The following is a 14159-nucleotide window of genomic DNA, read 5'->3' on the forward strand; positions in this document are numbered from 1 at the left end:
TGGATTATTTTAAGAAAAATAGAGAAAATATATGATGCACAGTCGAAAAAGATTGAAAATGGAAACCATGGAAGGGGGGGAGGGAACTCCAAGGATTCAGGGAATCCTAAATGTTAATGATTATGTTTAATGTTTGAATTTAAATATGTAGTGTAAAACTGAATAAAAAATAATAATAAAATAAAATATTGCAATTCCCTGTGAGTTGCCATGGCAAAAAGTGACTAATCAATTTAATGTATCGTCATCATGATCACCACCACCACCATAATATATAATCATTATTATCATAAAATTTCACGTGGACTTTTTAAAAAAAGAAAGAAAAGGAACTAATAGGAACCATTGGAACCATTGGAACTAATAGGAACTAATAGGAACCCATTGCTATTTACCAGCCAAGGCTGGGAGACGGTGCTTTGTGGTGGATCTTGTTATTTTTTAGGGGGCAGCTACCCTACTTCACGAACACGGATTGATGGCAGGGGTGGAGAAGGGCCAGATATTTCAACCCCCCACCCCCACCCCGCTCAATAAGGCATCGGTTATCTCTTTCTTTCTTTCTTTCTTTCTTTCTTTCTTTCTTTCTTTCTTTCTTTCTTTCTTTCTTTCTTTCTTTCTTTCTTTTAGCCTTTAATATTTTTTATTAAGCTTTCCCCATAACTCTGTAAAATTGCAATGGCAGAAGATACAGATGGAATAAGTACAAAAACAGAAGAAACTAAGCGAGAATAGAAATAAAGGAAAGAGTGAGGGAGGGAAGAACAAGTGTTTGTGTTTTCTACGGGTGTTTCACGAGACACCACCAATCCAATGGACTTTGCCGCCCTGTTTCTGACACATGAGAAAGAAACTGAGGGCTGGCACGTCCCCACCAAATTTGGCTTTATTTGGTACTGGTTACATGCCAATCTCCATTCCTGCAGGGGAACAAGTATCCTTATTTTTATTTTTCATTTTGTTTGGCTTTCGATCAAATCTCTTCACGTCCCGAGGTTGTATCCAACCATATCCTATGGATCTATAACAGGAAGTTGCCACCTGTTTCTTTGCTTTGTTGTGAACTCTCTTGATTACTTACCGTAACAAAGTTTGAAAGAAAGAAAATTCACCATGACAAAACTGCAGAAAGGCGTCGTTAACCAGGAGCAGGAGCCCCCAGTGTGGCGTAACAGAGTGTTGGACTTTGACCTGGGAGAGCAGGGTTCGAATCCCCACTCAGCCACAAAACTCACTGGGTGACCTTGGGCCAGTCACCATCTCTTAGCCCAGGCACCCCCAAACTTCTTCCCTCCAGATGTTTTGGACTACAATTCCCATCATCCCTGACCACTGGTCCTATTATCTAGGGATCATGGGAGTTGTAGGCTAAAACATCTGGAGGGCCGCAGTTTGGGGATGCCTGTCTTAGCCTAACCTACCTCCAGGGCTGGGCGATATATCGATGTCTCATCCAAAACCGTTTTGAGGTCCATATCATGATATTGGTTTTTGACCTAGCAATATATTGCAAATCATGATTTGTGTGTGTGAAAAGGACAATGTGTGCGAAAAGGACAATGTGGGGAAAACCATGAAGCCAACCATTGCTGCTCTCAATTCCTACAGCCTGTTAACTCTGCTGCCTTAGCTCCCCCCCCCCGCCTCCTGCAAAATGTTGAATGGTTTAAGGTTTATTATTATTTCACAAGATGTGTATCTCTTTAAAAGTCAGAAGTAAATGTCATGAACTAGTTTTGCAGCTGTGAGGCAGCAGTACTGCAGGTGATGTCAAGTTTGTGTGAATTAAGCTGTGACAGCAATTGGGGATACAGTGGTGCCTCGCTTAACGAATGCCCTGCTTAACGAAATTTCCGCTTAACGAAAGGATTTTTCGAGCGGAGGTTGCCTCGCTAGACGAATTCATTTAATGAAAAATTCGTCTAGCGAATCACGGTTTCCCATAGGAATGCATTTAAATTCAATTAATGCGTTCCTATGAGCAAAAAAAATAAATTCAAAAAAATTCAATGCATTCCTATGGGATTCACTAGACGAATTTTTCGTTATAAGAAAAGACCCGTGGAACGAATTAAATTCGTCTAGCGAGGCACCACTGTAGTATATAAGGAGCATTGTGCGCCTCTCTCAGTACCCTGGTGGGGGAGTCACTGGATGGGTCATGTTTTTGTAATGTTTTGTAGAGTTAATGTAACTTCTGTTACTTTCTTTAATTAAAACAATTCTCCTAATTATACTCAGCACGTGTAGTCTCCTCAGCATGCTTTCCGCAGCACAGTTATTCAGTTTAGGTTTCGTAACACAAAAATCATGATGCAAGGGAAACCATGAAGCCATCCTTGTTTCAGACATAGTGATAAATCAGAATATCACTGATATTTAGCTGGTCATCTATCACAATGCTGATCTATCACAGCTGGTGGCACTGTGGTCTAAACCACCGAGCCTCTTGGGCTTGCCGATCAGAAGGTCGGCGGTTCAAATCCTCACAACAGAGTGAGCTCCCGTTGCTCTGTCCCAGCTCCTGCCAACCTAGCAGTACAAAAGCACACCAGTGCGAGTAGATAAATAGGTACCACTGTGGTGGGAAGATAAATGGTGTTTCCGTGCGCTCTGGTTTCCGTCATGGTGTCCCGTTGCACCAGAAGCGGTTTAGTCCTGCTGGCCACATGACCTGGAAAGCTGTCTGCGGAGAAACACCGGCTCCCTTGGCCTGAAAGCGAGATGAGCGCCGCAACCCCATAGTCCCCTTTGTCTGGATGTAACTGTCCAGGGGTCCTTTACCTTTACCTGTCACAATGTTGGGAACCGGATATCCCCCAGCCTTACCTGACAGGTAAAGGTAAAGGACCCCTGGACAGTTACCTTGAGATCCTTGGAAGATAACGGTGGTCTAGAAATCTAATAAAGCCTTTCTTCCCATCGCAGGTATCAAGCGCAAGGTGTTTGGCTGGCTACCAGACGGCGTCACCCAGGGGGCTCCCGGGAGCTCTGTCCGCCAACTGCTGTGCGATGACGTGGCCTGCAAGGTGTGTGAGCAAGCAGCTCAGGAGGCCTCGCAGCTGATGGGTGGCGGCAGAGCAGATGGCCACAGTTTTCCCGACCTCCGAGCCCCGCACTCCCATGGGCCTTGTGTGGGGCGCCCGCTTCCGCTTGACACTCCTGATTCCTTCCCACAGAGTGCCAGCGCGCCTGACCCCATCTCTGGAGGTGCTCCCCTCACCCCGACAAGACCAGCTTCGTGCAGCAGGCCTCTACGTCCCCCCCTGGTGGAGGATAGGGAGAAAACCTTGTCCATCGCAGAGCGTGTTTCCGAGGGTTCGAGGGGAAGCAGCCGCCGTTCTGGCAACCGAGGCGGACAGGAGGAAGAAGTCCTCCTCTCTTCCACTACGCATGAGACGTTACAGATGACCTGGACGGAGTCTGCTTCCGACCTGTCCGAGTGGTCTTTAAGCAGCTTGGAGGGCGGCAAATCTTGCAGGTGCTGCCGGGTTCCCCATAAACCGCAGAAGCGCCGTAGGGACTCCGGCTGGGTCAAGAGCTCTGCGGCGTCCCAGACGAGCCACAGAGAGACAGAGAGTTTCTTTCTCCGGATGAGAATGTATTCGCAGAGCTCGCCCAGTGAGGCCAGCCATGGCAGGGGACGCAAAACGATGGCACCTCAAGGGGGAAGGAGAGAATCCCCCCATAGCATGACGGACCCATCTTCCAGCAGGGCCCAGGCGTTGATGTTTACAGCAGCTGACATCTCCTTTCTGGACAAGGCCGTAGTAGCAAGTTTGGAATCGCACCTGCTGGGGAAGAGGGTGCAGCACCTTCTGGGCCTGCCCCCAGTCCTCCTCAGGTCCCTCCGAGGCTTCGTGCCCTCTGCTCCGCGTCCTGCGCCCCAGCGGGGCCCTGGGGCTGTTACTGTGGTGACGGTTCCCCAAGCCCTCTCCTTTGTGGCTGAGAGTGCAAAGAAGAAGCTGGAGCTCCACCTGAAGAAAATGGTCCAGATGAAGCACTGGCAGCTGCCCCAGAAGGTACAGGAGGCCCTCAAGCACATGAAGCCCCCTTCACAGCCCAGAGAGACGGCTGCATTCCCTCAGAAGAAGAGGACGCCGAGCTCCTCCAAGAAGCTTGCAAAGGAGAGTTGCTCAGCGCTGAGCTGTGCCCGGAAGCAGCAGGCGTTGCAGAGGAATTTGGCCAAGAGAGCCCTTGAGATGCAGCTGGGTGTGGCTGCTCCTAAAATCCAGCTGTTTCGGAAAGCCTCCCCCCAAGCCCCCAAGCCTGCGCTCCCCAAAGTCATCCTGCCCAGGTTGAGACCTCCAGAGCCAAGATCCCAGCAGATCCATTTCCTGGACCTGCAAGCTCTTGGTCACATCCAGCTCAACATTACCCACAAGAAGTTGACCTATCACTTGGGGCTGCCCTCTCTGTACCATAAGTCCCTTGCCCAGCTGTTCCCGGACGCTGTGTTTCCAGCGCCCTCCTTCTCCTTGCCCAGAAGATCTGCAGCGTTCGGCTTTGCCTCTACACAGATTCGGTTCCTCTGTCCGAAGGCCCGAGAGGAGCTGGAGTGGCATGTCAGAAGGAAGACTCTGCAACACGCCTGGGGGCTCCCGGGGCTCGTTCAAAGGTCCCTTCAGGTCCTCCTATCAACCTGCCACCAGGTTCGCCCCTGGAACGCCAGGGTTGTTGAGGTGTCCATTTCCACACCCGAGCTCTCTTTCCTCAGCAGGGCCGTCCGGGGAGAGCTGGAGAAGAATGTGCAGAAAAGGATCGTCCACCAGCGCTGGACACTTCCCCAGAGAGTCCTCGACTCCATGAAGCTCCTCTACCCACAGGGTCAGCTTGGCAACAGAACGGGCCCCGAGCCCTGTGCTGTCGGTCAGCAGAGAAGGCAGAAGGCCCAGAGGATGGTTGCTCCAGCCCCACCGCTGCTCCTTCCCACTCAACTGGCCAAGACAGAGGTGGTCCTGCGACCCCACCTTGCAAAGAAGAGTCTGGAGATGAACTTGGAGGTCTTCCCTGCTGCCGTCCGAGTCTCCTGGAGATGCATGCTCCTTGTTCTGAAGAGGCCTCTCCCCAAGGTCATCCGCCCGGGCCACAAGCCTTTGCTACCGCGCAGACCCTTGCCTCTCATGGCGTTTGCAGAGCAGATGAGCCGGATCGAAGTGGCGGTGAAATGCAGCCACCTGGCATCCTTGTGGGGGCTGGGCACCCGCTACGCAGAGGCACTTAGGGCAATGAGGCCCCCTGGACCTCTCGGGAGGAGAAGGACAGCCTTCATCTTCAGCGGAGTGCAGGTAACGATCCTTCCGCGAACGGAGGCAGAAGCTCTGGAGCGTCACATCAGCAGGAAGAGGCTCCAGCACGAGTGGGGCTTCCCAGTCCTTGTCCAGAGGTCGCTCAGGTACCTTGTATGTGAGCCACCTCCTCTGCCTCACCTGAGGCCGATGGGGGTCTCAGCCCATGTCCTGGTGCAGGACTTCTTCCTCCAGCAGAGCTTCCGCAACCACCTGGAATTGCATGTGCAGAAGATGAAGCTGCAACGCCTTTGGGGGCTGCCAAGGAGGGTGGTGGAGTCTCTAAGGGCGCTCTGGCCGGAGCTCAAGGCTGCTGCCCACTGGCAGAAATTTTCTGCTGAACTGGTGGCAAAAAGCACGCCCAGGAATGCTGGGCCTGAAAGCCTCGCTGTAACCCCCGTCGTGGGCACCCTCTGCACCGTCTGCCGTAAAAGGAAGGCGGGCGCAGCGTCCCAGGGTTTCCCCGGCGTGGGACACCAGAATCTGGAGAAGATCAGGGTCCACTCAGCCAAGAAGTCAATGGAGGTGCAATGGGAGATTTTCCCGCCCGTCGCTGTGAGCTCTTGGAGACGGGTGGCTTTGACGTCCAGGCAGCCTCTGCCCAAGCGGGTTCTCCGTGGCGACAAGCCCTTGCAGCCCCGGAAGCTCGTCCTGACCTTTGTGCTCGCCGAGGACGCCAAGAAGATTGAGGTGTCTGTGCAGCGTTACCAGCTGAGCTCCCTCTGGGGGCTGGGCCAGAGGTACGTGGAGACGCTGAGCGCAATGACCCCTGCGCTGCACCCACAACCTCCCAGATACGGAAAGGCTCCTCTCGGGTTCTCCCAGGCCCAGACGCTGTTTCTCCCGCAAGAGGAACGGGAGTCCTTGGAGCAGCACGTGAGAAAGAAGAAGCTCCAGCATGAGTGGGGCTTCCCCATCTCTGTCCAGAGCTCTCTCAGGGCTTTCATGCAAGGTCCCCCCCTGCCAGGACAGGTGCTGCTTCCAGGGGCTTCCCGCAGGACCAAGATCTGGGTCCGGACGCAGCACAGGGAGCTTTTGTTTCTCCCTCGCAGCACCCGCATGCGACTGGAACACCACACCCAGCGGCTGAAGCTCCAGCGGCAGTGGGCGTTGCCAAGGAGGATCCTCGAATCGATGCAGTTGGTGTTCCCGGGGAAGAAGATGCTGCCGGCGGGAAGCTCTTCGCGGGAGTCCAGCTTTGGGGCTTGTGCCAAGCCGTGGACCGTTGGTGCCAAGGGTGTTGAGAAGGGCAGGAGGATGGCGGGTGTGGCCAAGCTGTGTCTCCCACTGGAGGGCATGTCTCTGGAGAAGCTGCAGCTTCACGTGACGAAGAAGGGTCTGGAGGTGCACCTCGGGGCCTTCCCTCTTGTGCCCAGACGCTCTAGGGAAAGGGCATCGCTGTCCCTGAGGCAGACTCTCCCCAGGCTGATCCACCCTGGCTCGGCGACACTGAGACCCCGTAGCTCTTGCCTCTTGTTCAGTGTGGATCAAATGGGTCAGATTGAACTGGCCATGCAGCACAACTACCTGGTCTCCCTGTGGGGGCTGGGGACACGCTACGTGGAGGCGGTGGCTGCGATGGCCCCCCGGCTGCCCTTCCGAACTCCAGTCCGGCGCAGAGGGGCCGCCTTCGAGTTTTTGGCAGTGGAGACGCTGTTCTTCCACAGGGTGTCCAGAGAGGAATTGGAGCTGCACGTCAGGAAGAAAAGGATCCAGCACCTGTGGGAGTTTCCTGCTCTGGTGCAGAGGTCGCTCTGGGGCTTCATGCAGGGACCACCCAGGCTGCCTGGCCTTCCCAAAACCAGTATTCAGATCTGCGTTCTGCACCAGGAGTTGCTTTTCCTTCCTCGGGGCATTTGCCGCCTCCTGGAATTTCACATTCAGAGGAGGAAGCTTCAGCGGAGGTGGGGTTTGCCACGGAAGGTCCTGGACTCCCTGCAGCACTTCCTCCCCACTCCTCCCCCAGGGAGGGCTCCCCTTCCTCAGCGTGGCAAGGAAAGGAAATGGACAAAGGCAGAATTCAGCACCGTGGGATCCCGGGCGGCCAATGCCAGGCGGAGGAAGACCTGCAATGCTCCCCCGGTGAAGAGGCAATGCTTGGAGAACTCCACCAGGGCTACTCTGGAGACCCATCTCAAGAAGAAGGCTCTGGAGAGCAAATTCCAGTTGATGGTGAGCTATAAGGCATCTGCTGGCCCCATCAGACGAGCCCCTCTCCCTAAACCTCCTTCCCTCCCCTCAGGGGTGAGACCCAGAAGACCCCTCCTGCTTTTTGTCGAGCCAGAGGCTCTGTTGAAGATCCAGCTGAACATCAAGCAGAAGCATCTCATGTGTCTTTGGGGCCTACCCAGTTTGCAAATCAAATCCTTGGCCAAGATGTACGGGAAAGTTCCTGGGCAGCCGCTGCCAGGAAGAGTCGCCGCAGTCAGAAGCTCGGCGAAGGTCCTGGGGAGAGAAACACCTAAAGGCCCTGGAGCAACAGGCCTTAAACCCTGGAGCTGGGGGGCATCTTTCCTCACACAGGAGGCCTCAGATCTTCTGGAGATGCACATCCTGCGGAAGACGCTACAGCATAAGTGGGGCTTGCCAGCCACAGTACAGAAATCCCTCTCTGCATTTCCCCGGTCCCCCTCTAAATTGCAACGGTCTCCAACCCGTGCAGTAGAAGTGAGGGTCGTGATAACCCAGCGCCTGGTCTTCCTGGATCCCATCACAGCGGGGAGCCTGGAGGCCCACGTGAAGAGCCGGACTGCGGCACACCGATGGGGCCTTCCCAAAGTGGTCCAGGAGTCGCTCAAGATGTTTCTGCCTCCTGGGTCTGCTCCCCGAGATGATCAGGCACAAACCCCACTATGCACCTGCAGCGAAGACCACCAAACGCCCCTGGGCACAGGTGGCCAGGGCCTCCAGGCAGCTGGAGGAGAAGCCCAGAGCCCGTTGGAGAAGCAGGTGGAAAGTGAACGGCAATTCCTACCCAGAGCAGGAGGGCAATCTCCAGAGCTATCTCCAGGAGGGAGGCACCAGGAAACCTCACGGCATGAGAGAGAGGCTCCAAAGACAGAAGTGGACCCGTTGCCAGTAGTAACAACATGGCTTACAGATGAGGCCAGGGAATATCTTGAATTCCATGTAAAGCGCAAGAGGGTCCAGCATGACTGGAGCCTGCCGTCCGCAGTGCAGAAATCCCTACGGGCCTTTGCCCCACCTCCCCCTGAGCCGCAAGGGCCTGCAAAGGCTAGAGCAGTGGTACTCGTCGACCCTAAGAAATCGTGGGGCCAAGGAAAAGGGGGTGCAGCTGCCCACCCACCCCAATCTGTAATGGAGGTGATGATTCCTCGCCGGATCCTGCGTTTTCTGTGTCCGAACGTAAAGGATTGCCTGGAAACCCATGTGAAGAGGTGGGCCACAGGGCACAGGTGGGGGCTGCCCCAGGTCGTTCAGCGTTCAGTGAGGGCGGCTCTTCCTGCTCAACAGAAGCCCAGTGCGGGAGAAAAAAAGCACCCTGTGCGACACTCGAAACGTCACTACGACTCACCCAGGCAGCAGGAAATCCATTCCCATTCTGAGGCAGAGGGGCTTTTCCATGCTGGAGAAAGGAGGTCTCCTGTACAAGTCTCCAAACACCATCGCGACTCACCCTGGAGGCAGGAAATCCATTCCCATTCCGAGGGTGAAGAGTCGCTGGGCCGCCTCAATGGTGACGAAAGGAGGTCTGCTGTACGACTCTCAAAGCACCATCGCGACTCGCCCCGGCGGCAGGAAACCCATTCCCATTCTGAGGGCGAAGAGTCCTTGGCACTGCAGCCGTCCAAGAAATTATCCCCTCAAAAGTCGAAGGGTCATCAGAGGAAACAACGGCCGGCCAGAAACGTGGCCACGGCTGCTGAGATAGCACCCACGCTGAAACCGCGTTTCCTCACGGACGAGGCCTTGCAACTGCTCGAGTTCCACATCATACACAAGAGAATCCAGCATGCGTGGGCCGCTCCGTCTGTTTTGCAGAAGTCCCTCGCTGCCCTTGCCCCGTTTGCCCTCCACCAGGGAGAGCGCGCACCCAAGACACACCGTTGGGATGGATCAGAAGTGAGGATCGCCACCAACGATCTCTCGTTCCTTAAGCCAGACACCAAGGAGCGCCTGGAGGCCCACATTAGGACCGTGACTGCCAGGCACCGGTGGGAGATCCCGAAACGCGTCCAGCAATCCCTGAAGACCTTTCTGGGCTCCAGGCCCCCCTCCCGGTCTGAAGTGGGTCTCTTGCCTTGCCAGTGCAAATCCTGGCAGCAGGCCACAGGCGGTTATCAGACGAGTGACGGCGACAACAAGGACTTTCCTCAAGGAACAGAGGGCAGGAGGAGGGCAACCAAGAAGCAAAAGGTCCTCTCGCAAGGGCAGCGAGGAACAGCGACACGTGTGGGGCATGAAGCGAGTGTTTTCTTATTTCATGGGGTGAGGCTACCGTTCCTCCAGCACGAGGCCCAGAATGTTCTGGAACTCCACATCCAACGCAAGAAGCTCCAGCATGCCTGGGGCCTGCCCTCCGCCGTGCTCAGGTCCCTGCAGGCATTTGCCCCTCTTCCCCTTGAGTCGCACAAGAAAAGGCCACCAAGAAAGATCATAACCCGTCAGATTCCATGGGAGGAAGGGGGCATGCAGACTGTTATTCAGAGCTTCTCCTTCCTCAGCCCAGAAAGGAAGGAGCACCTGAACAGCCACCTGAGGCGTATGACTGAAAAACGCAGGTGGGGCCTTCCGGAGCGTGTCCAGCAGTCGCTGAGGGCCTTCATGGCTTCCAGGCCTGCTTCCCAACCTGAACTGGATCACTCACGGCAGCCCTCGCCTCCTCCCTCAAAGTCGCTCCAGGATGCGGCTGATTCTGAGACTGAAGGCAGCAACCAGTTGGCTTCCGGGACGGAAGGAGACGATGAAGACGACTCCAGCAGAGAGGCAACGGAGAAGCCCGGGGGCAAACTCCACCACAAGAGAGGAGCAGCAGCTGCAGCCGCCCATGTCGATGTGTCAACTTTCTTCTTTCCTGAGGTGACGTCTCCTTTCCTGCCACAGGAGGCCCAGAATGCTCTGGAGTTCCACATCCGACGCAAGAGACTCCAGCATTCCTGGGGCCTGCCCTCCGCTGTGCTGAAGTCCCTACAGGCATTCGCCCCTCTTCCCCTTGAGTCGCACAAGAAAAGGCCACCAAGAAAGATCGGAGCCCATCCGTTTCCTTGGGATGAGGGAAATGTCGAAATTATGACTCAGAGGCTCGTGTTCATCGACTCAGAGGTAAAGGAGCGTCTGGAAGCGCATGTGAGGAGTCTGACTGCAGGGCACAGGTGGGACCTCCAAAAACAGGCTCTAGAAGCCATGAGAGCATTTCGGCTTCCCAGGCCCCCTTCTGTTGTAGAAATGGGGCCAGAAACTCAGCCCTGTGACTATCAAGAGGCCTTTCGTATCCGCTCACCGTTTGAGCTGGGAAGCTCTTTGCAGAAACGCCAGGGCAGGCAGAACGTGCCAGGTGAGCTGGAGGAGGGAAAGCTGTTGGCAGCGCCCCCACCTGCCGCTTCTGCAACAAGCATAAGCTGTGAAAGAGAGTTGCCTTTCCTTGCTGGCCATCTCCAGGACTTTCTGGAGTTCCACATTCAACGCAAGAAAATCCAGCATGACTGGGGCCTCCCAGCCACCGTCCAGAGGTCGTTGCGTGCATTTGCTCCAGTTCCCCGGGGACTGCAGGAGAGCCCTCTGCCCAGCACAGGAGTGAGCATCGCTGCAGCAAGAGCAAAGGGCATTGCCGCAGGAACAAGGGCAGGCACCAAGAAAGGACGGGCAGGCAAGGAGGTCCAGGTTGGTGCCCAACAGCTGCATTTCTTGCATGTAGGCAAAAAGGAACATCTGGAGAAACACATCCGGGGCCTGAAAGTGGGGCCCCGATGGCACGTTCCCAAAGTGGTTCAGGAGTCGGCGAGGGCATTTATTCGTCATGCTCGTGGACCAGAGGAGGAAAAGGAGGAGGAACAGCCGTCCATGTATGACCAGACCCTCGACACGTCAGACACCCCGTTTAAGACGGAAACAGAACAAGAATCTAGCTCGAGTTGGGAAGATCCACACACCTACCACACGGAGCTTTTTTTCGAACTAGGGCAAGACAGCGGAGAGGCGTCATGGGTGGAAACAGAAGAGCTGTCCCTCTGCCTCTGTGGAAGAACTTGGCACCGCACAGCTCCCCACAGGAGCCGATTGCAGGAGAAACCTTTGCAGGGATCTTGGTTGAAGAAGCCCAGGCAAGTGCAGCGCTCAAGGATTCCTGGCAGGATGCAAGAGCCTGGGGTGCCCCCTCTCCCGCAGCCCACTCGCAGACCCAAAACATATGCACACAATGCCAGCCGGCGGCCTGAGAGGAAACCCAGCTCCCAGAGGGTGATCTATACCTGCGGAAGAATCACTCACCTGACAGCACGCTCTTCAAATTCATCCCTTGGGAAGAGGAAGAAGAAGACGACGACGAGGGTTCCATGGCAGCCGGAGGGGAGCTTTGAAGGGATGGCGGACGACAGCCACCTTCCTCCTGGACAGCCTCCACTGTTGCCAAAGGGCTCTGAAGCTGGCTGGGAGCACCGGAAGGATTGCAAACTACCCAACTGCTCTTCTCCGTCCCATTTTGCCGCCCCCACCTCCTCCTCCTCCCAGTTGGCGGCAGAGCAGATATGGCGACAGCAGGAGCAAGAGGAAGGTGCAGAAAATGGCAAGGAGGCTGAGGGAGGCTCCTCTTCTCTGCTCTCAGAGGATATCGACCTGCAGGTTCCTGGTCCATCCTCGGGGGATGCTTCTCCGCCGGAGCAAGAATCCACAGAAGCAGATCTCAGGCCTCTGCAGAGGACAGAGAGCATGCAGCAAAGCAGCCCTTTTGTCCCCCAACAGGCCTTGGGAGCCTTCCTGGAGCAGCCGTACGCCGTTGAATCCCAGTCGTCCTACGAGGACGTCGTGGCCAGAAACTACAGAACGGCAGACAGCATTCGCCTGGTAAAGTCAAGGAGCGGCCTGCGGAGGGGAGGAAGGAAGGTGGGCTGGGGCAGGGAGAAGAGGATGGACGTGCCCAGCCAGACCATGGGAAATGCCGACTGGGCCACGGACCCAGGGCGCCAAGCATCTTCCGCCACCAGGGAACTAGGAAGGTGGTCCTCGGAGTCCCTGTGCCAGGAATGCCTCAGCCTGAAATCTCCCTCCTGGAAGGAAGGAAGCGAGGAGGACTCTGCGGGACCCCCGCTCCATCAAGGAGCCCAAGGAATGGAGGAGGGCACAGAGGCCTCGGGCAACAGCCCCCAAGACTCTGAATGGCAAGCGCTCCCTGCGCCTCCAAATGAAAGCTTCCTGGACGCGGAGGGAGGGTTCCCGGGGCACCCGGCCCCTGGTTTGCCACTGCAGACGGAGAACGAAGAGGCGCTGGAAGAAAGGGAGGAGCAGGGCACCGTCTCTGACTCCGAGGAGCAACGTCCCGTGTCGATCGAGAGCATGTCCCAGTTCAGCACCGAGTGCGAGTGGGAGCAGATCGGAGACTGGGACAGCAAGGAGGAAGGATTCGCGAGAAGCGACTGGCTGGTAAAAGAGGAGGAGGAGGAGGAAGAAGGAGAAGGCAGCAGGGGCAGCAATTGGCCGGGTGCAGGCAGAGAAGCGACGGGGAGCCGCAAGCATGAAAATTCCCCGACGGACAGCCGTTCCCTGGCATCGCTGAAGAAGGTGAGACCTTCCGAAACGGCCTTGCTTTGGGAAGCAAGATTCGTCCTGAGTAATATGGCAACGGAATCGGCTTCTGAGCACCTCTCTGCGTCACAGCAGGCAATGGCCACCAGCCAGGGACTTGGGGAGCAAAGCCGCTACTCGCAATTCGTAGACACAACGCCTTCTGATGAGAAAGTGACCCTCCTCAGTAAGATCTTGGAGAAGAAACTGTCCTTGGATCAAGGGTTGCGGGTCCTCAGACATCGTGGCGAGAGGCAAAGCAAGCAGGAGAATTCTGGGTTTTAAAGGGGAAGATTGCATATTGTAATGTTCACCAATAAATGCCTAGCTCATTAGCGCTGTGTTCTGGGGACTCCCATGTTTGCAGTGCACCTGTTCCTGGCACGCCACTTTCTCAACAGTTAGTTCTGCATTTCTAAAAAATCAATCTCTTAGTGGCAGCTCCTACACTTTGGAACTCCCTGCCTATTGATGTCAGGCAGGCACCTTCGCAGCACTCTTTTCGGCGCCTGCTAAAAACATTTTTGTTCACACAAGCATGCCCAGATGTTTAAAAAGTTGGTGTGAGTTTTAATCTCTTTTTAGTCTGTTGTAGTTTCAATTTTGGAAAACTTGAATTGTATTTTCTTATTGAGAATTTTCATTTTATCTGTTTTTCATAAGCCGGTTTGAGCTTTTGGGTTGTTTTTGCTTTTCTACAATCAAGCAGTGTTAAATTTTATGAAATAAATAAAAATGAACTCTTCAGGGCTGCTGGCAGACACCAAGGTCGCAAACCACTCACAGGTGACCCTACAGCAGCCTTCTCCAACCCGGTGCCCCCCAGATGTTTGGGATCACCATTCCCACCATTCTACCATCAACTCACAGTTCCCATCTCAGAGCCAATGTTTCCCAGTGCAGCTGTGCTGCAAAACATAGTTATGTGGTTTTTTGTTTTGTTTTTTACAAGGAATCCTCTACCATCACAGGTAATCATAGGTCCACCTCTGTCTCCTCTGTTCTGATGGTGCTTTATTCTCCTAGGTAAGCATCATGCAGACCAATGCTTCTCGTGGGGCTCACAAGCCCAGAACTGACATTTTGTAATGAGGACAGATTCAGGACAGATAAAAGAAAGCCCTGCACACAGCA

General features: G+C 54.9%; 1 protein-coding gene across 1 annotated transcript; it reads left to right on the plus strand.

Moving 5' to 3' along the window:
- Window positions 1-1113: 1113 nt before the first annotated feature.
- Window positions 1114-13484, plus strand: LOC148684489 (uncharacterized). The gene is made up of 2 exons (XM_088653196.1): window positions 1114-1168; window positions 2929-13484. The coding sequence occupies exons 1-2, from the start codon at window positions 1114-1116 to the stop codon at window positions 13308-13310; spliced, it is 10437 nt and encodes a 3478-aa protein (XP_088509322.1). The 3' UTR covers window positions 13311-13484.
- Window positions 13485-14159: the final 675 nt, after the last annotated feature.

Source organism: Zootoca vivipara, chromosome 10 (assembly GCF_965207765.1).
Source record: "Zootoca vivipara chromosome 10, rZooViv2.hap1.1, whole genome shotgun sequence".
Taxonomy (NCBI): domain Eukaryota; kingdom Metazoa; phylum Chordata; class Lepidosauria; order Squamata; family Lacertidae; genus Zootoca; species Zootoca vivipara.